Source organism: Clinocottus analis, unplaced genomic scaffold, assembly GCF_023055335.1.
Source record: "Clinocottus analis isolate CAN_PGR_092001 unplaced genomic scaffold, fCliAna1.0.p SCAF_20, whole genome shotgun sequence".
Lineage (NCBI taxonomy): Eukaryota > Metazoa > Chordata > Actinopteri > Perciformes > Cottidae > Clinocottus > Clinocottus analis.
In genome coordinates, this window is record NW_027175932.1 from 7,622,510 (window position 1) to 7,644,817 (window position 22,308).

A 22,308-nucleotide genomic window follows, 5' to 3' on the forward strand; every position below is an offset into this window, starting at 1 on the left:
AACAATTCACAATGCATGACAAGTGACGGGAAGGAATAGACACCCACTACTAGTCCCACTGCAATCACAGCGAAGACATCAACTTTGAACAAAAACCACAACATCAAATAAGCTGCTCATGGGCAATCTTGTAATTTCATTACATAGACAAAACCTAAATATGAAAAGGATATAGCCAATTAAGAGATGAGGATGCGTTAAAAGAGACACATTGACATTATAGGAAGGGAGGGAGAGAGCCTGGGTGGGGGAGATGAGGATCAGACAGTTAAACCACAACAGCATATGAACGAGGGAAGGGGAGAGGGGTGGTAGTGACAGCAAGACGATCAACGGTCAGGGTGGCAACCATGAGAAAACTACTAATTACATAATTTCCAGAGTGACTTCCCACTCCATTAATCTCATCATTGTGCAACAAAAAAAAAGAAAGTTGTACAAGTCTAAAAAACTGTGGTATGTGTAGGAAAATGGTCGAGGATATGAGATGGTATATTGCTTGATCAAAGAGCATTCAGAAGAAAACAAGACACAGCTGAGTTATGCTTCATATGCAGTGCCTCGCCAAGTAAAGCAGCTCAGTATGCACAAGGCATTCATTCGACTAAGTGTCCGAGAATAAAGCTTCCTCTACTCAAGCACAGCACTTTGTCATATCTGTCAAAATGTCAAGAGGGGATTCTTCCATAAAACGGAGGGACTTCCTGCTTTTAATGCTCGTTAAACCACAAACTGTTAAGTACACAAGTTGACATGTATTCCCTTCACACTGACCCACAGACGATCTGATAGCCTCTCAGTCATAGATAGCCCTCACGCCCTTTGACCTTTGTATTCCTCCCTGATGGATGCATGCATTAGTGACAATTCACAAACTATTCCACTGTGCCAATTTGAAGTGCAGGGCAATTTCACCAAATAATTTAGCTCGAGGACATCTGGCCGAATTGTAACAGCAACAATCATTTGTAAAATGTACGCAAACATCTATGTTATCTATGTGGAAAAGCCATTTAAAACCAGAACAATTTTGCATTACAGGCGATGGAGTATTAGAAGTACAAATACGCTTAACAAGTTTCGCCAGCCAACACGTTAACAGTGAGAGGAAGAATGGACAGCCGAAAGAAAAATAGAGCTCCATCGCTTCTATTAATGTCTTTGTTTATGCGCATGCGTGTACTGTTTGTGATGGTGGGATCTCTATGGAAGCGAGCTGCATGGCCACAAGTGGAAAGTGTCATACCTGCTCTAATCCCTCTCATAAGCTCTGCAGCCCAGAGACCTGATACGGGGTGCGGTGTCAGCTGTGGACTATCCTCTAAAAATAAAAGGGTGGAGGCATAGAGTTCTGGTCATTATTGTGGTAACACTAAATAACAGGGTCAATTGTTGCAGTGGCTTTTAAAAGTATTGTTGAAAGGGCAATTTTGAGTTGCGCCCTTCTTACCAGGAATCTGCACATATTCCCCACAGAGAAACACAAACTCCAGGATCAGGTCGGCTACTTTAAACAAAGTGCACCGTGTGAACTTTAGATTACTAGCTGAACTTGTGCTTTGTCCTAACTCACCTAGTTCCCTTTCTACTTGGCTCAGCGGGTGAAAAGGTAGTAAAGGGTGTGATAATCCTCTGCTCAGCTGTTCCCAAAGCTGTCCAACTTCCTGTCTAGCTGTCTATTGCAGGTGATGAGGCCTGTATGCATCACAACTCTCTCTCACACTCACACACACTCACACTCACACTCACAGAAATCAAAAACCCGACAGACATTATTGTGCTCTCTTACACAAGTGCAACAAAGTTTGTGCACATTCATTATTAGGATTAGTTTTCTTTTTCCTTTAAAAAGTAAAATCTGCAAATTTAAAAATTAAAACTTCAAAACTGTAAACAAAATCTTTGGAGAAGAAAAATCAATTAAAAACAAGCTGTGAAAGTACAAGAAGCCCAACAACCAAAATGTGTAAATATCAACCTTTTATTGGAGTGTACAATGCAAGAGTTCATGATTTGCCAAGCCTCATTGAGAAAGCTTGGCGTCCATATTTGCCGAGTCACCTACAGAAGCTAACATCAACATGGCAAGGTTTCCCCAAAAAGTATCTTGACATTTGACAAGAGGTCAGTTTCTACATCAAACAAGTGGCAATTTGTCTCTAAGAGACAGAATTTAAAGAGAGGGTACCAACATCCCTCTTCTGCAAACTGGCAAGCAGTGAAACAAACAAAAAAAACAACTCATTTTGACATGGCATTATTTTTTCTGGATATTTCTTACACTGGAGGGTGAGACGTTTCTGTATAAGCGCTCCGATATGCCACCCGGACCTGAAAGGCCGAGCTTTATGTTTGATGCACTGAGGATAAAGGCCCTTTAATTCTAAGATTTAAGGACAAGCATTTTCACATTTTTCCTCAAATTGTCACCGCAGTAGGTGCTCGTTGGTTAGCGAGCGAGCAAAGTACAGAGTCTCCCCCTTCGGCAACTGTTGCCTTGGAGTCAGATCGGATGGGTTGAACCACACCAGGACAAGTCACACCATTGCAGTTGTCTTTGTGTCAAAAAGAAGCAGATTTTAAAATCCTTTTTGAAATTGATGGAACAATTTGGCTTTTGAAGTTTTGTCCTGTGTGAAAAAGACACCTTTCAATAAAAAGACATCTGACAATTTGGTCTTAGTAATTGACTACCGAGTCGTTTGAACTATTCCTATATTACACCTCATTATTTCGTTAGTCAAGAACATGTAGATACTCATTTGAATGATGCCATGAATGTAGTGTTTCTCCCTAAACTCTGTCAGCACTTAGTGTCTACAACAGGAAAAATACGACTTCATCCCCGCTGTTTCTGTACAGTAACTTAGCATCTGGACTCGTAAGCATCAGGTGTGTAGAACTAAAATGTCTTTATTACTTAAGATTAACATGATGGATGACCTGAATCCAATAAACAGACATTCATCAATACCTTGCTTGCTATTGTAAAAAAAGATTAAAAGAAGAAAAAAAAAAGAGAGCACAATTTCAACTGAATCTGAAGCGAGACAGTGACCAAAGAAAAATAAAGTAAAATTCACAATAGATAGCCAGCCATAAAACTGTGGGCTACCTCCTTTGTGTGTACTGTATGTAGTGTGGTGGGTTAACGGTTAAAATGCTTAATGTCCAAGTGCCTCGTTACTTAAAGCATATGTATGTTCCATTAGGATACAGACCTGAAAATATGTTCTGTATTCATGCAGCGAGTCTCCTCTTTCAATCTGTGCAAAAATATAACAAGACTCAAACTCTGGAGCAAATTTACAGTCAACAGCAAATGAAGCTAAATATTCCAAAAAAGAGCATTTTCCTTTTTCTCTTAGTTTTAAGAAAATATGAGTGCTAAACTAGGGTCATTTGATTAAGTAAAAATAAACTAGAGCGCAATAGGGTATGAAAATAGTTCAATTTTTTTTCCTCCTGACAAACAATGAATACACGATTGATGAAGGATTTGCGGCGACTAAGCCCTCCCTTCAAATCACTGACCAAATGAAAAAAACAAATAACATTCAACTCTAAGGTTCGAGAGACAACTTGATGTAAAATTGCACGTGTAATCTGTGGGATGGGAACATGGGAGAGTGACAGAGGTCACATGAGTGATGGGAGGCAGCAGATATGAAAGATGGCTGAGGAACAGATGGAGGCGATATGGGAATGTGGGAGGAGGAGAAAGAGATGCAAAGAGATGGAAAAGGTTTTAACAGTTAAAATGAGACATAATGCTATCAAGAGACGAGATGGAGGCGGCAGAGCAGACAGACGGACATGACGGAGATAAAGAAACAGCCTAAGATATGAGAATGACAAACATTTACAGATTAAATGAGGTATTGCACAGATTAATTAAAAAAAAAAAAAAGCATAAAGGCAACAAAAATATACAGCAAATTGATGGAACATTTACATTTAGAATTTTGAAATTAAAGATTTCTTTTTAGAAAGACAAGAGTTATTTTAGTGTCATAATCAACCACAGGTTGGAGAGGAGGGAAAAAAAATAATTATCGCTAGTCCTCCCATTCATCATCATCCTCAAAGTCCTCATCTTCGTCCTCATCATCGTCATCATCTGTAGAGGAGAAAGAGACGTTTACACGAAGAATACCAAAAACAGCTCAAAGGATGTTCTTTTGGCTATGAAATATTAAAATTCACCGAGCAAATTATCCCATTATCAAAAGGGATAGAGAGATAGATAGATATATATATATATATATATATATATATATATATATATATTCTGTCTGTTTAACAGTAAACCTTCACTTTTCTTGAATCGAGAGAAGACTGATGACTCAAAATAGAAAAAAAAGGAACTATAAAGGTTGTTAAAGACCGACGAGGAAGTGGTGAAAGTCTAATCTATATTCTGGCGACAGTGTGTCATCTGACATGCAGTCGATGATGCATCGTCTGAGTGCCTGCGACCGGTGTGACGCAGCTGCTCATTTTTTTTTTGTCAAGTTCAAGAGGCTGGGTATACTTCTCAAAGCACTTTGGAGAGAAAACCTCAAGTGGCAAAGATCCACTCAAAGTGATCAAGAAACAAACAGATCTGAATATAAACCGCTTTGGAATAACACATTGGCATAAATGATGCACTAATAAGAGTGTGTAAACAGTCCAGAGGACTTCGACTGTGCATGACAGGAAGACACAGTAGACGGTAGTTTAAAGTATATTGTGGATGTTTCTGTGTACCTGAAGAGTGAATGGCCTTGCTCCGTTTCTGCATCACCTCCATCAGAGCCCCCACGATGCCTGCCGAGAGAGCCGGGGGGGAAGTGGAGTCTGTATTGTCTTCCCTCTGTAAAGAAGACGACACGAGTTAAAGCACGGGATTAAGATGAATTCAAGTTGGATTGAGAGGCGTGATGAGTGTTTACGGACCACTTTGAGTTTAGTTCCTTGTCGGATTTGGTCCAGAAGTGCGTCTCTGCCGGTGCTGGTGGACACCGGCCTCTCTTTCTGATCCACCTTCTTCAGCTGGGCGCCTTCTCTGATCTGACTCAGCAGTGCCAGCGATTTGCCGGTTGAATCTCCCCCATTGGCCTCCGTGGGCAGCATAGGGGCGGGGGGCGGAGGGCCAGGTGGTGGCGGAGGCGGAGGGGGAGGAGGCGGTGCGCCGCCACTGAATGGAGTTGAGGATGAAGGAGGAGGTGGCGGGGGAGGCGCCACAGAAATTGAGGCATGGGCTGGTGGAGGGGGAGGCGGGAGAGAGACTCGGCTGGGCGGTGGAGGCGGTGGCGGAGCGGACATGCCCGGTCGGGATGGAGGGGGAGGAGGGGGCGCAGAGATGGGAGCTCTTGAGGGGGGAGGAGGCGGCGGGGCACCTCGCCCCCTGGCTGGGGGAGGGGGAGGCGGGGCAGAGCCATGGTGTGGCGGTGGGGGAGGAGGGCCGCCTCTGGATGGAGGGGGCGGAGGAGCTGGAGAGAAAAAAAGAAGTTCAAAAGGAGCAAAGTTGTGATCATCACTGCAGATTCGTTACAGTTCACACTGCAGCCTTGACAAACATCCAGATTTCATGTATTTTTCACACTTGAAAAACGATTTCATGAGAGGACAGACGGTGTCAGTGTCTGGATGCTCACAAAGGACGTCACAGCACATCTGTCAAAATTCGGCATAGCCGTCAAAAATCTATTTCACGGCACATCTGTCAAGAATCTGTTTTCCAATTCTTGCTGGTGTCAATGCAACATGCAGTTATACAATCAAACCACTAGGGGAAGCCTTCTCCTATGGATTTCACTCTTAAATCTGTGTTTTAAAAAAATGATTTAAAAAAAAACAACTCCAAATACAAACAAGTTTAAAAGAGCAAACACTGCAACAGAAAAAAGCCCACACTATAATTTAATCGTTAAGTCTTATTACAGTCTAATTTGACATGCACAGATCATGCACATAAACCTACCAATCCACTTGGGTGGACCTGGGGATAAAACCACCACACTATAGTTACATTAACAAATCACCCTTTGAAATGTTGTTCACATTGTCAGTGTCCTGTAAAAGGTCCAGTGTGGACCTTTCCAAGAGAAATTGTGGGATGTTACCTTTTTTATTTCCCTGAACAATAAATATGTTTGTCCTAAGCAAAAATTCTGGTTATTCCTTCAATTCCCTTTTGCTTCTATGGCTGCAATCATTGTTTTTTTTTTTTAGGTATTCTTAACAGTGCATCTGCCTTACCTTGTCTCCGTAGCTCGTTTTTGACAGCTTCTACGCCTCCTTTCTTCTCAATGAAGTCGTAGATGACCTTCGATGTCTCCTTGTCCTTCAGCTGAGCTTCAGAGATGCCACACATATCAAACAGATGCTTCAGCTCGGGGTCCAAGTTATTCAACTGGAGAAAGAAAAAGGAGAACGTCAATCTGAGGCTTGGGTTTATTGTACAAAATTAGAAGAAAAGGGTGATTTCATTGAATAAGAGATGCTCAAACTGTATTTAAATTAAAACTGACTGACATGGTAAGAGTTGAGTTTGACTTAGGAAGTATTAAGTATGTAAGAAGTTTTTTTAATCATTTGTGACACTCTTTGGGAACAAGTTCACATATGAAGATGGCTCAAAATGAGACTGCAATATCAGGGATTATTCTGCCACCTGGTGGTGTGGAGTAACACTTCAGGGAGACAAAAGAAGAGGAAAAGAATAGTTAAATAACCCAAATTTGAAACAGATCTGGCGGTTCTCATCATTTGTTAGAACTACACTACTACTCATTTCCCACCTTTTCAAGTCTTTTACTCAAGCTGACGTGTATGGTGTTTACTACTTTTTGGTTAGTTAGCACTTACAAAATGGGTACTTTATCTGCAGTATCTATGGATTAAAAAATACTAGCTATGAAATACATCCCTTGCTCATTTATGAATCCACGTACTTGTGTTCCAGTTTTAAGCCTGAGGATTTGAGAGGTGAGCAAGCTTCATTCAACTGACGTCACCCTCTCAAATAAGTCCTTGAAAGCATTAACTTATGAAGCCAAATCATCTAAATTTCATCTTTTTCATTAACCGACAGAGTAAGTCTTCTGACCTGCATGATCTCATACTAATCATCCACAACCCATCATAATTACTGATGATGCTTTTTTTTGGGCACGAGTCCATGGATTATGCAGATGCAAGTTGATTCTCTTCCCTCCAAAATCTCCTTGTGTAACGTTCCTGATGACTTGGGCAGGCAGCTCTGCTTAATATTTTGGAGCCGACATAACATTTCTGTCTGGAAGAGGGATGTGTGACTGACTAACAGATAAACTAGCCGCCAAGTTTTAAGAATAGCTAGAGGTCACATACTCCAACGTGTGCAGAGAGACACATACAAACAAGCGTTATCCTTGTATTGCACTTACATCAAAACCTGTGTTTGGATCCCATCCTACATGCCCAATGTGCCTGTGAGAGAAGCAAAAGAGAAAGCATGTGAGATCATATAACAGTAAAACTAAATGAGGAGATAACAGATGTGTAAAAGTACACTTCTACAAAAACAGAGAATAAACATACAAGATGAGGTTAAATAGACTGCTGCAACATCCACAATAACCCATTTTTTCTTTATCTTTTTACCCAGATGGCCCATCTGTAACCTGCAGTATCCCATCAGAGACTATGAGCGCTGCCACTGAAAGCACAGCACAGATGTTTCTACATTTCCAATCACACTACACATTCTGTAATATTAGATTTTTACTAAAGACAGCCTGGATTAAAACCTTGCCCTGATTCACCAGTTCTTATGTGGGCATCTACAATGACCTCATAGACCTCCCGTCACACAGCCTTCGTACTGTAGGTTCCTAGACACAAATGATTAATCTGCTGTTGTATCTTGATCTGCATGGAACCACATGAGCATCTACAGTCACTGTCTGGCAGTGTCAGGGCTTTGATGAAGGAGAATCATGAGCACATCGGTTCATCACGGAGCGCCACCTCTGACGGTGTTCATCCACCTCCTGACCTGAACCCCACCCTACTAAGTGCCCGTGCTGACTCACTGGAAGTTGCTCGGCGTGCCGATGTCTGCCTTGGTCAGCCTCTTCTTCTTCGCCTTGCCCTTTTTCTCCCTCTTTTGGAAGGTGGAGTGCACAATGTTGTTGACCTGAGAGTTGTTGTGGAAACGTTGAACATTGCTGATCTCCGGGTTTTTGATGTCGATAGTGGCCATGGGCAACGCCGGGCCTTAAAAATGACAGAGACGAAGCTGTTACGGTTTATATAATAATACAGCACAAACATTATGAATCAAGAAATAGACATATTTGTGGGTTTTTTCCACAGGTGCTTTTTAGACACTGACCACATATACCGTCTTTACAATAAAGTGCTACAAGTGACATGTCTGGCAATCGTGACAATGCTGACACGTCATTGGTTTAAAACTTCATGAGAAATTGACCATGGGTCCATTTGAACAGCAAGCATGGAGCTTTTTCGGGGGCCAGCTGTATTCCAGTTATGTAAGCTATTATTTAATAGCTATTACAGACTTCGTTTGGCACAGAGAGGTCTTGCTTTTTGATTTGGGTTTATGAGTGCGATAAGGGAATATGTGGGCTTGTAGCATCATCTCATTGCTTCAGGTTATTTCAACTAAATTACAGAACTGGTGAAGACAGACACTAAAGTAAATAGTATTACCACAACTTACAATGTCTTTCAGGCCGAAAGGTTTGAATCTACTGTAAAACGTGTTCTGTCAGTTTGGTGTGCCTTTTGCAGATGGTACATGTTTTAATTAATCATCCAAACTGTCAGCTATGTAATTGCATTTTATTTTTATTTAACCTTTATTTAACCAGGCCCTTATTTATATGTTAATCTCAATTAGGCCCGGCCTTGACAGGCGGACAAAACAATGAGTAACCAACAACATAAAATGGACGAAACAAAATGCCAAAATGTTCGGTAATAAAAGCTCCAAACGATCATAATGGGCGCACACCAAAAGTAACTCCAACACACACGTCAAATCCTCAACGAGAAGTACCAGTGCCTCAGCGGTAGCACATACCTTTAACGCGCTCACTACAGGGACTTTCGGGTGTTTTGCTGGGCGAAGGCGAGACTGAACGGCTGCGTCGCCTTCTCACCCGGTCCCAAATGCACCCGCCGTCTCTTGCTCCGCAGGTGCTCATACTGACACCGAGAAGCATTTTGCCAACCAGGTTGTGAGCTCGCTCTTCGCGGCATATGGGGAGCGGATCAGTCGGGTCAGAGAGAGCTGGGTACTGTTCGTCCAGAGGGAGAACCAGGCAGTGTAACGAGGAGAGGCAGCTCCCTGGGCTCAAACCTCCACCCCCGACTACTACTGGTGGTGCTGCTGCTGCTCCTCCATTGCCTTCACAATTAAGGTCCTCAGAGGGAGCAGACAGGAAGGTGGTGCAGAACATCATCGTAGCAGCTGACTAGGCATGAGCAATATGGAGAGAACAAGCTCAAATGGGGAGCCCAAGGGAGATTCTGGTTCAAACAAATGCAGATTTGTGGCTCAGCAATAGCCTCTCTTCAGCGCCAGAGAGATCTGAGGGTTTTCTTTCTCAGTCAACAGAGAAATGTTGTGTGCTGGAAGCACCACATCCAGGAGTTTCTCATCCCCAACATGGACAGACACTTCAACATGACTTCATTAGCAGGTAAAAAAGCACAATCCTCTTCTTTGGTTTCGGAATCGATTCCAGTTCTCTCAGGGAAAAGGTTTCACCTTCGCTAAAAGCAAAGATGACCCCAAAGGTTTCCAAAGCGCGGCCACAACACCAACACGGAAGATAAGCCAACTTGTGACGATGTTTACTGAATTAATATCCTCATCCGACATCTGGTGGAGTTGACAAGCACACTGTCTGAGCTGTGAAAGACATCCAGCAATGCCCTCAGAAGGGAGAAGAGGCCGCCAACACTTAGCCAGCCAAAGTTTACTGCTCCTCTTACATTCCTTCCATCACAGCAACAGTTTTCTTCTATGCAAATTGTTCACCAGATTTCTTTTCCCCTGCTTTATCCGTCTGTCTGAGCTCTGCATATTTTGTATCTGTTTTGCAATCATTTTCTAGTCCATTGACTTTCCATCACAGCGGGGAGCACCGTCAGATTATCTTGCTCGGATTGGCTCCCTGTGAACATTTCTCCACCCACTTTCACTACCATCTCCTCCCTCTTCCTGCAAAAACACACACATGGATCTAATCCCAGCGAATCATTCTGGATTTAGTGCTGGATTTTACGTAACCATTAAAACCCACCCATACATAATCCCACATTAATCTCCATGGTTTTTAAAACATGATGAATCTGCAGGGTGAGAGAAAACGCGAAGAAGGCAGAGCATTGAAAGGCAGACAGAAAGGGAGAGAGAAAAGAGGAAAGTGAAGACAGATTAAATGAGAAGAAGAGAAGAAAATGATGAGAAGGGGAAAGCTGGAAAGGACAGCAGGAGAAAAAGGGAGAAGAGATGGAAAGCAAGAACCTGACTGAGATGACAGACAGCAGCAGAGCTCTGATGCGGTAATGGGCAGTGAGGGTGAAACAGATGGAGACTTCCTTTGGAGAGGAACCAATTCAAACACAAGATGCACTTGTTCAGAAATGGAAACCATGCATGACAAATCCAAGATAGAAAACTGGTATAAACGTTTATGCATGATGGCATAATTCGGCGCAGGTAAATGGAACACATCCCTGTTTGAGAACGTGTGTCCTTTACGCCTTTCCAGTAGGTGAACTCAAAAATATCACTAAAAAAAAAAAAGCAGTGTGTACCATCACAACGCCAAAACAAAAATCGGGTTCACCTTATAGCTCTGAGTTACATGGTGGTTTACGTCATGTATGACACGTCATATGCCATCTCACCACATGAGACTTCTGCTCAGCTGTGCACGTACACGAGCAAACACACGCACATGCACACACGCCGGCTGGATCAAAACATGCCGTCTGTTGGCCCAAAGCTGGCTCCTCCAGGCTCTAACTCGACCACAAACAAATGTGTTTAGACCTCAGACTCTGGTGCGCGAGGGTCGGGCCATGAAGGGCATGTAGTTCACAGATCAAGAGTCCACTTCGCTGCACCATAATATTATGTAGGTTAAACACAGTGGAATAGTATTGCACACTTGTACTTTATTTTATTTGTTTAAAATAAAAAAGTTTAAAAAAAATAAGTTTCCCCATCATCTACAATCAGTAATGAGCAGCTTCTCCATTTTCTTTGTGCATTGATGCTTTTAAAATATTGTGTTTTCAGTGTGTATGCAGCCTGTTTTGTGTAGTGTTATGCTGTATTGAAATGAGAGACAGCTGATGTGAGACTGTAGTTTTTGGTCGGCTGTTGATTTAGATGATAAAAAGGTTATGCATTATCAAATGCTATCTATGTTTGAGTTGTTGCCACTCCATCCATTGACACAAATGTTGCCAACAGACACAGGTCTGACTCTGGTTTACACATCTTCTGATCTGTGTATTTCTGAAGCTACGGTTTCAACAGGAAACAGTGGAAAACATACCATTTGGAGGGTCACGTCTCTTCTCTGTGAACACACAGACAAATGCAAATGTTACAATTGTATGTAGTGGGTTGTGTTAGTGAGAACGTGTGTTGAGTGTGTCAGAGCACAGATATACATGGAGAAGAGATAGTATTGGTTTGTAAGAGCGGGGCTCGGCGGGATTGTGCTTGTGTTGCGCAAAATGGAGAGTTATTTGGAAAGATTGCCAAGCAAAGTGTTTGGTTAGCGTGTTAAGGAGACGTTAGTCAGTCACACACACAGGATTTAGTACTATAAATAATATAAATACTAAAACATTAATGCCATTGACACACTTCAAATGACACACACTTCAAAATACTGACAGCTTGAGATTTCCAACAGCTGAAGGTCCAACAGAAGAAGCCTTGTAGATAAGATTAGACGCCCTATGCAGAGGGCTGAAGGGGAAAAGATGAAATAATGATCCGGGTCAGGAAATGACCCACAGAAGAAGAAGAAAGGGGAAGACCGACGATCTGAAGCAAGTGAGGATGAAAGCTAAGGACCGAGTGCCAGAAATTACTTAAAGACTGCGTCTGAGAGGCTTTGCAGTGCGTTTTCAATTGAAGCCGCAGTCTGTTTGGGTGAATGCAAACATTCACTCATATATATACAAAACTACAGTTTAGTTTTGTAATGCCTGTAACTGTTGGTGCTGGATGAAAACAAACATTTAAATGTTCAGCAAACATTGTTCAACAACACATTTGAATATTATTAATGTATTATGTTCAGTAATACAGCATATTTAAGGATACAATGGTAAATTAAATCCCTATGTTTAAGTCACTTTATGCCAACTGAAAATGTTACACCCATGAGGGATGAAGTCCGTCTCACTGCTGATCATTGAAACGTATCACTGTAGTGCCCCCCTTGGGCCAGTCAGCACATTTGTTCCATCCCGTGTGTGAAGTGTTGAGATGCATCCCAGAGGATTTGCTAAAAGTTAATCTGGTGGTGTTTAAGAAATCATAAACATTTGAAAGCGGATCCGAGTCCTCCCCCGACTTCAAGCCGTTTCCGTGACAAAGGCCGTTAACAACTGTCTGAAAGGTGTTCTAGCAGCACCAACACTGAGATAACTTTGAAAATATATATCTATGAATAGTGAACAAATAGACTGAATTTGTAGATGACCATTATTAAATCCGTTTGCTTTTGTAATTTGACTTTGAGAATTTCATACAAGCACCTTAATGACACTGTGAAAACGGTGATATGTGTTATCAAAGGTTTAAAGGAATGAAAAGAGATTGCAGTAGATCAGAAGAACAAGGTGGAAAGGTTCACAGACCTAGGCAACAACATCCTTAACCAGTTGCAATACATGACACTCTGGGCCCAACATTTGCATCTATTTAAACCAGTCACTCACCAAAATGAAGCTCACATGCCGGCCAGAATACACTGGAGCATGAAAGCATCAGTCTAGTGCCTCAGAATTCATTTTGATCATGTATTGAATTTGATTATGTTGTATGCCTAGTTCTGCGTGTTTGAGCTTTTTTATTTTTTTAATGACACGTTTAGAAATGAATCTTGTGCTCACACTAATATTAGATCATTTTAAGGCTTACACACACACACACACACACACACACACACACACACACACACACACACACCTCCATTAATTATCTTCTGCATCTCTGTGTTAACATTGTTTGCTGGATTATTTTGAACACAAGATGTACATTTGCTAAACATGTCATTTTTTTCAGCGAGTTAGGTGAGTAGGTAGGTTTGGAGAAAAGTGGACAGCAGCAGTATGTCGGTACCAGATTTCCTCTGTCTTCTTCCTATTAGCTCCATCACATGGTTGTGGAAACGCTTGGTCTCCTCCTCACTGGCAAAGTTCAGACCCACTTGGCATTTCTGTAAACACACACACAAAAAACTTTGTAAAAATGCAATACAAAACATGTAAATTTGTCTCGTCAAAGGCCTACTACCAACCTAAACTACCTAATCTCCATGCAGAATCTCCAAATCCTACACTCCCAGCATTATCATAACAATCAGCTGTCCCACATACCTCATGGTCTGCTGGAGTCTGAGCCACTGTTCACACCAGCCAAGATGTTTGACCCACAAATAAAGACATCTTTTTACAAGAAGCGCTTTAGATGTTACATTAAATTGGAATTTCTACAAACTATTTAGTTTTAGGATATGTGGCGCAAATAGACATACTGTCCTTTTTCCCCAATAGAATTTCTACGAGACCCATTATGAATGTGTCAGTGTAGGTGTTTACCATACGGAAGACAGGAGTAACACCTTGTGAAACGAGTTCAAATTGACTTTATATTTTCATTGATGACTCAAATGTAACACTCAATGACAAATCTCTGATGGCAAACACTGAGATTATCTCAAATTATACTGTTCCCCTCCTTTTCCCTCTCCAGCTACAGTGGATGATGAATAAAAAGAGAAAGCTGTATCGAGGAAAACTCACATCTCCAGCAAATGTGATGAAGTACGGTTTGGGAACGTAGATGTTGAAGTTGTTGTACAGCTCTTGTTCAAACATTATCCTACCATCCTGTGGGGAAAAGACACAGACAAAGTTGAATGAAGACTTAAAAAGCAGTTAGTGCAACAAGCAGTTTAATGCTACAGGTCTTAAATGAAAAGACGTCCCATACATTTTACTGCGTGGCTATAAAAATACAATGTCATAAATATCAAATAGCGGTACACCACAAGTATCATCATCTGCCACAGTCGACAGGGATGAACCACAATGATGTGCAGAACTGCTTCCGGCTTTCCATTTACTTACCTTGAGGTCCAAGACCCTGATGAAGTAGGATCGCAGAGGGTTGTCTTTGACCAGACAGGCCACCCCACAGCATCTCTTGTTCCAGCTGGAGTTCCTGTCTGCTGTGAACACCTGGACCACTGCTGCAGACAATGACTGGACGAACAAAGAGAGAGAGAGATGTCAGAGGTTGGTTTTCTTCTTCGGTAATGTCTGTTGTATTTTACTACTTTAATGGTCTACTTTCAAAGAACGAGAACAAAGGGATGTCAAGGTTTCTGTGAACTACCGTAATCAACTTTTTGAAATCGGTAAAGCTGATGTTTGCAAAACTCAAGAACTGCGATGCTGGAGATACAGCACTGTGTTCAGTACAGGACAGAGGAACACTTACTCAAAACCAAAGCTCAAAAACACAGGATGTTATCAGTCAGAGAGGCGACCATGAGTTCTTCACCATTTCACCCACCATCTTTGGATAATCAAAATAGTAAAATGGCATCAACATACATGTTCAAGTGGTCCATCATCAGCTTGTCTGATCAGAAAAATCCGTTCAGTAAAAAACATTACACAAAACCCCATGTCTTCCAGAAACTGGATTCACCATCACTTAACAACATTGCTCCCAAGACAGATTGAGTTGTAGCAACATGCCGTGTGCTTTCTAGCTGCGGCCACTGTTAGATAAGCGAGGATAAGACCAAACAATGAGGCGCGATCAATACAAGGTGCAGTTCTGTCGCACTGTTTGAACAGGGTGTTAACATCGCATTCACGCAGAAATAGTTTCAGAACGAGAACGGTCACATCCTTGAGTTGTCTCGACCAGAATCTCAAAGAGAGTTTGTGGCAGCACCTAAAAACAGCTGTTCACAAATGTCCTCCAGCTAAACTGCCTGAGCAAGATGTCCACCTCAGTATTTGTCATAACATAGGCCTGGATTGACAAACAAGGTCACATTTTAAGAAGATAAAATGTCTGGATTAGGCCCAGAAGCAAACTGCAGGCTAGGACCACTGCCTTTAATACAAGTGAGTGATGGACAGCATTAAAGTATAATGATATAAACGAAGACTGAGCGTCTCTGTGGGGGGTCAAGTTGCTCTGCCCTCACAGTTGTCAGTAAAGATTTCATCAATGCCTTCTGACAAACAGACACTCAGCTGAAGGAAAGCAGTGGGAGAAAGCAAGACTAGAGCGATGAGACGGGTCAAAAATTATTTAGATCCTATAATATGAAGCACCGAAGTGAAACAAATTTGTTTTAACAGACCGTTTATCTTGTTTGACACAGGTAGCTGCAAGCGTGCAAATAGAATTATGCCATTGATGAGTCACCGTTGACGCCACCCTTGTCTATGAACGCAAGTTGGGTTTACTCTGCTCATGTTTGAAGAACATTGCAAGCATTTAAGCAGCTCCAAGTCTAAAATGAAGTCTTAAATCCCTTCAAAAGCCACACTTTATCAAGCCTCACCACACACACCCCCAATAATGACTACACATGGCAAAATGTAATGTAAGAGGCATCTCAACACTTTTCTCATACAGAGAATACCAATATTTAAGCATCACACACACACACACACACACACACACACACACACACACACACACACACACACACACACACACACACACACACACACACACACACACACACACACACACACACACACACACACACACACACACACACACACACACCTTGCTGGGCGAGCGGTGGGGTGAAAAGCAAAGCCCGAGACTAAACTACACGCACACATACACAGACAGAAGAGCATCCCTGTAGCGCGCACACACAAAAACACATCCATGATCATATGACCAGATCAGACTCACACTGGTTTTACAGGTTGCTGCAGGGGTTCTCTCACACTGAGGGGTCCCGGTTCACAGTCATTACCACACAGATGAAAGCAATGGCACAGAAGAAAGGGAAATGCCTGGTGATCTTTGGGGCCTTTTCTACTTAGTGGTTCCAGAAATGACTGCATACTTCAAGACAACATTGGAGCCCTTGTGCTGCTCATTGTAATTCAGTCTGTAGAGATGATATTGTTGGGATTTTATAGATACGGTTAATCTGTTCTTTTTGATGATATTGTGGGAGTTAAAGAAAACAATTGATATTGTTATATTATTCTTGTGTACAAATAGTCTCTTAAGAAACAATACAAGATGTTCCACAATCTCAACAGTGGATTTACGCTCTGCTTGTTGGCCAAATGTTGTGATAAACTGCTGGTAATACCTCCCTTGCTTGTAAGGATTTTATAGCATTTATGACAATGAGAATTGTCAGCAACTACTAGCGCAAAATGTAGTAACACTTTGTGTCTCATGCTGGTCTAAGCTGCATTCGGTGTGTATGTGTGTGTGTGTCAGAGGAAAGCGAGAGAGAGAGGTTTGTGTGGCATTTCCCGTGGAGATCTTGCTCCGTAACTTCTAAGTGTGTGTGTGTGTGTGTGTGTGTGTGTGTGTGTGTGTGTGTGTGTGTGTGTGTGTGTGTGTGTGTGTGTGTAAAGCACGGAAGAGCATCTTGTGCAAAGACAAGCACAGAGACGGAGAGAGGAGAATAGCGACGCTGCTATTTTCCGCGTACTGAAAGCAGAACCGTTAACTCTGAACTGTATTGATCGTATTCTCCCAATTTAGAACTGGTTCTCGTTTAAAGACGAGTTTCGGGGGCCATCCCTACATAAGTGTGATGTCTAAACGAATCAGATGTACGGAGGCAGAAAGGAAATGACAGCAAGACACTAATTTAATTTCTAAAGCAGCGAGGATCTTTCTGCTCCCACACTTTTTTGTCTTTCATCTTACTCGTTTTTAGACTGTTCAAAATGTCACCAACAGTAGAGTTGTACTTAAAGATGAATTAAGAGAAATTCCTGTCCTTGTCCTAATATTGATCCTTGCAAAAAAAAACTAAAAAATGTGTTTGCATTCAGTAGAAAATATGAATACCGCAAACTTGTGGCACGCTCAAGGCTCATGTGTTTCCTGTCAGCAAACTTAAATTAAACTCCACCCTGATAGTTCCTGGATCATCCAAAGGTATTACCAAAGCAGCAAGTACTCTAAGTGAAGGGACGACAATCCAGGAAAACTCTGCTCTTCCACCGAGCCACAGTAACGGTTCGTACAGCAGCAGCAGGAACTCCCATAGAGATAGTCACGTCTCTCCGGACCTGATCTCTCACTCACTCGATGCACCACAGCCTTTCCTATGGGAAGTCTTCATACAGGAAGTACGGTATTGTAGCCTCGGCACATGACACAGGCAACCCGACTTAATAAAAGTGCACTTTCAGTAACGCGATGGCGTGAAAATCAGATTATAACCTAGAACACATCATCCAATCTGTGTCCCACAATATAAGATATTGATTTTATAACCATGCATTTTAGCCCCTGAAAAGCATGCTTTTCCCCACACACATCACTTAGATTCAGATCAATAATAATAAGACTAATAAGAAAACGGTTTCGTGGTGTTTGGTGCTGGGTTTCTTTGACACAGCGACTATAACAGTCGCGGCTCTGAGGCCCTGAGGTTTCATCTGCCGATGGAGCGCTGATTGTTCCTGACAAGGTCAAAGGCTGCAGGAAGTGGAGCTCGGTCCATAGCGTCATCGTAACCCATAAAAAAAATTTAAAAAACACTAGCTCATTCTCACACATACATTCTCTCTTTCTCTTCTTAAACACCTTTGGTTTCTCCATCTCTGTGCAATCACTGCCTTCAAGTAGATTAGCAGGCACCACACATTATTAAATGTCGGAGAAAAGCCCACATCCTAACCCCCTCCTTCCAGCGTCCCTGCTTGGACCACACCCATGTTCAAACACAGCCTTCATTTTGATCTCAACTAGTGACAAGATATGTCCACCGACAGACACACAGACATATGAACACCAGCTAAAGTACTCAAAACCGCTTCTGTGGTAGTTTCTGCTACAATGGGTGTCTGCAGGACCGCACTTAACAACACACATCAACAATTTAAGGAAGAATAGGCTTAAAGAAGCGCTGAAGGAGAAAGATGAATGAAAAAGGAGGGGACAGGGGCAGATGACATAAAAGGAGTCTGGGGAGACTAAAAAAAGAGAAAAGGAAGGAGAGAAAGGGTAAATTGAAGAAAAAGAGGAGTCATGTTGCACTTCTCCAGCACAAATCACCAGAGGAGGCTGACCACGGGACTTCCTGTTGGACGGGACTGCTGATCAGGCAGTCTGTGCACACATAAACACACACACGCACACACATACGCAGTGTGAATTGGACCCCTTCCACCTCTTGCCCAGTCAGACAGTGTGCTGATGGTGAAAACAGCAGAAGGAATACCAATGAGTAAAACCAATGAGTAAGACCACTGTGTTTGTACCTGTCTTTCTTTATGCACGCGTGCGGCTGCATTATTGAGACGAACCAAAAGCAGTTTGGAATACTTGCAATTCTTAAAATATGATCCAAGTAGTTACCCATTTACAGGAATAAGTCTTGCAACCTTGAACTTTCACGGCAAACGAGGTGACCACGAATGTCACGTGTGCTCTGTGTATATATTTGCTACAAAATCATGCTGTAGCAGGCTGCCACACTTAAACTTTGGAGAAGTCCCGAATTCATTCTGATCTCACAAAACAGCGTCACTAGAAAATCAAAAACACAATATAAAGAAGAACATTAATCACTTCATTTCCTAACGATTTGAATGAACAATTGCCTCACCATGTGGTCATGGAAATACAAAACAACATACATACTGTGTATTGGGCAATTTTATTTCTACGCAATTAGAACAATAACACAAAAGGCAACACTGAAAGCAGTGTAGTGTGATATATTTACCCTTTATATCACATCAGGCAAGGAATACTCAGAGACTTTCAAAACAATTAGCTCAGATACAACAAGCCAATGACAGCTGGAATAAACCGACTACTAATGGCTGTGCATCTTGGAAAAAAGACCACAAAAAAGTAAAAAAATAATAAGTAAAGGTGGTTGGGATTCTCACATTTTGCTGCGTTACATAAGGCATGATTGGCCAGTCAGCCACTAAATCACTGGTGGGCATTCCAATTAGACGCACAATGTCTGCCTCTTCCCGTCTCTCTCTCTCTCTCATACCCAAACTCTCTCTGCATGCAAGGACGTGTACAGACACAAGAGCGTAGGACTGTGAGGAATGTTCCCGATTCCACGTCTCTGTCACACGCTGAATGACACACTAACCAGAATGCCAAAGGAAACACGTCATTGGATTTTTCAAACAGATTACAGAGGTGGAGGGCGACGCGCCAACGGAAGCTGCTGTAAAGTGGGAGGCGGGACATCCCCACCAGGTGACCGCATACAGGCCTGACGTCCCGTGTCATGGGACAGGAAATGTTGCTTTTCCAAAGCAAACACGGAACACACAGAAACCTCAAAAATCGAGCGCATGGCTGGTCTACTAGAATGAGGAGTTGAGTCCTGTTGACACAGAGGACGAGCCATTTTTCTATCGCTCAGGGACACCACCTTTGTACACATTAAAAGAAAAGTATGGTCAATATGGAGAAGCGACCTGAGACCAGGCGTTGCCAAGGTCTTCACTATCCAAAGTAATGCAGATTTGGATAGCTTTCGCCTCCTCTGCGTGCTAAACGGGCCATCTCTCAGACCGACCCATAATCTATTAAACAAACTTGATTAGGCAACGCTTGATACATAGCTAAACAACTTTAACTTATCAATTGTCATCTTGACTTTAAAACACGTCTTATCAGAAGGCCATCAAAAGCAGTTGAAAGTGCGACATTCTTTCCAGCTGATAACACTGGATGACAGAATTTAACTATGGTCAGGGGAATAATAAAATGGTTAAAACCTGACGGGGAAACTGTGCAGCTAAGAGGAAACTTGAAAGGTTTTCCCACCCTGCTTCTTTATTATGTGAGGTCTCCTTACATACACACCTGGTTGAGGAAAATAGGCTGACCTATAAAGAACACTCATTGCAGAGAGAGTTCAAGTCTTTTACTAAGTTTACAGTGAAAGACTTGAACGTTTCCTCCAAGGCTGTGGTGATGCACACAACATTCATTAAGTAAGACAAAAGGGTCAAAATCGTTCCATGTCTGCTGGCTGCAGGATACTCCTCTGAACATTGCAGAGGCAACCGTTTATGCCACAACGGTGGCCATCAGAGTGAGCAACTGCATGCGCATTACTATTAAGCCTGTTATGTATATCTTTTAGCCCAATGCTCCGTTTAAATTTGATAGGACAGCCAAGATGTGGATGTGAGACTATGATCCACTGGCTAAAAGAAAGCAAGAGTAAACATTAAAACATTCTTGGTTCTGATGCAGTCTGATAATATTACTTATATATGCCCCCAAATGTGTATATACTTTAATAATATCCAGGTGTGTTACCCTAGTGGATCAGGTTTACGAATTGCAAAAAGAGGAAGGCCTGTCCTGCGAGATCAAAAAGAGGAAAAAGCAAACCTACAAGAGAAACGTGATATAGCTTATGCTGTGAAATGCTGCTGAATGCAGTTGCAGATGTCTGACTGAGTATGGGGGCTAGCTAGCTATGGCACAGTGCACGAGAACATACAAATGAGTCAGCTTGATGCTACACGTGTTACGTAATATCAGACTCTCTCTCACACAATATTGAGTCGTGACAGTGCACTACTCATCTTGACTGCAGTCACACTGGTACAGCACCAACACCTTCTTCACCCCCACACATTTTTGTGACTGGCAAGTCTCGCATTAGCGGGACTTTTAGTTTAGCTAACGTTAGTTGGTCGCATTCCTCACGGTGGACACAATTCCCGAAAACAACCAAGATTCAGCCAACTACGTTATGTAATGCCAGTGCAAAAAAGTATTATTGATAGATTTAACAGACCCCCTCCCACACGAAAAAAAATCCCGACAACTAGTGCTAACTCTGTACTGTGCCAGTGCTAGGCTCAGCGCAGCCAAGCTAGTTGGCAGCGGGTTTTTGGGAATTTCCTGGGTGATTTCAGGTGTGTCAAGCTTTAAGTTAAGGGCGCACCAGCGAAAGAGGCCCGGGCAGTAATGAAAACTTGATGTTTGCCCAAATGTCAGCGTCCCTCCCAAAAAACGAGGACGTTGAAAACAGTCAACGACTGTCAAAACAAACCGTGTTCAGTGAGAAGTCTCAAGTGACTCCCAGGGAAGACTTACACAGGTTACCTGCGAAATATACACTCACACAATATCAAACTACAGGCCACAAAACACAGTTACACCTCATAGCTAACGCCATCACCCGTGTAGGGACATGAAACACCGGACAAGCTTTTATTAGCTCAGTTTCTTAGCCTGCTATCGTACAACAGTTTGGTGGAGGGCGAAGAAAAAAACAACAACTTACAATGCATTTCCTGCCAAGGTGGTTGAAAAGGTATTCATTTTCCTGCGGTGTCAGTTGTAGCGACGAGACATTTGCTGGTCGCCGTTGCGGCGGATGTCCGCTCATTATCAGGGATCAATGTATGAGGTATGCACCGACCGTAACTCGTTATGGGAGAGCCAGAGATACATAAACAATTCCTCGGTCATCCGTGGCCTTCCTCCGACCCCCCTCACACCGGTAGTTTATGCCGGAGGTCCAAGAGATATTGGGGCGCCAACAAATGTATGCCGTTTGGGGATGCAGGGCAATGTCCCGCTCCTCTTTAAAATAAGGTAAAACTTGCAGAGACTGGGCGAAGACGGAAAACGGCAAAAAGTTTCCTGGGAAGTCCGGCCGCCAGAGAGCCCTGAGCCAGTTCCATCCAACATGGCAGTGTTAGGAGGAGTCTACTATTTGGGAACGGGGGTCACACCTTTCCCAGCTGTGTCCCACATAATTAACAAGAAGCCCTTCTGGCACGGCAGATGGTGAGACCTTTTTTGTT

At 42.5% G+C, this 22,308-nt stretch overlaps 1 protein-coding gene across 2 annotated transcripts; it reads right to left on the reverse strand.

Moving 5' to 3' along the window:
• Window positions 1-1,967: 1,967 nt before the first annotated feature.
• On the reverse strand, window positions 1,968-22,181 carry waslb (WASP like actin nucleation promoting factor b). 2 transcript variants are annotated; one of them, XM_068586521.1, is made up of 11 exons: window positions 21,783-22,181; window positions 14,389-14,523; window positions 14,062-14,148; window positions 13,379-13,475; window positions 11,574-11,597; window positions 8,064-8,247; window positions 7,416-7,458; window positions 6,247-6,400; window positions 4,942-5,477; window positions 4,753-4,858; window positions 1,968-4,120 (listed from the first exon to the last, which is right to left on the reverse strand). In XM_068586521.1, the coding sequence occupies exons 1-11, from the start codon at window positions 21,885-21,887 to the stop codon at window positions 4,059-4,061; spliced, it is 1,533 nt and encodes a 510-aa protein (XP_068442622.1). In that variant the 5' UTR covers window positions 21,888-22,181; the 3' UTR covers window positions 1,968-4,058. The 2 variants fall into 2 exon arrangements, with proteins under 2 accessions (XP_068442622.1, XP_068442623.1); XM_068586522.1 differs by lacking the exon at window positions 11,574-11,597.
• Window positions 22,182-22,308: the final 127 nt, after the last annotated feature.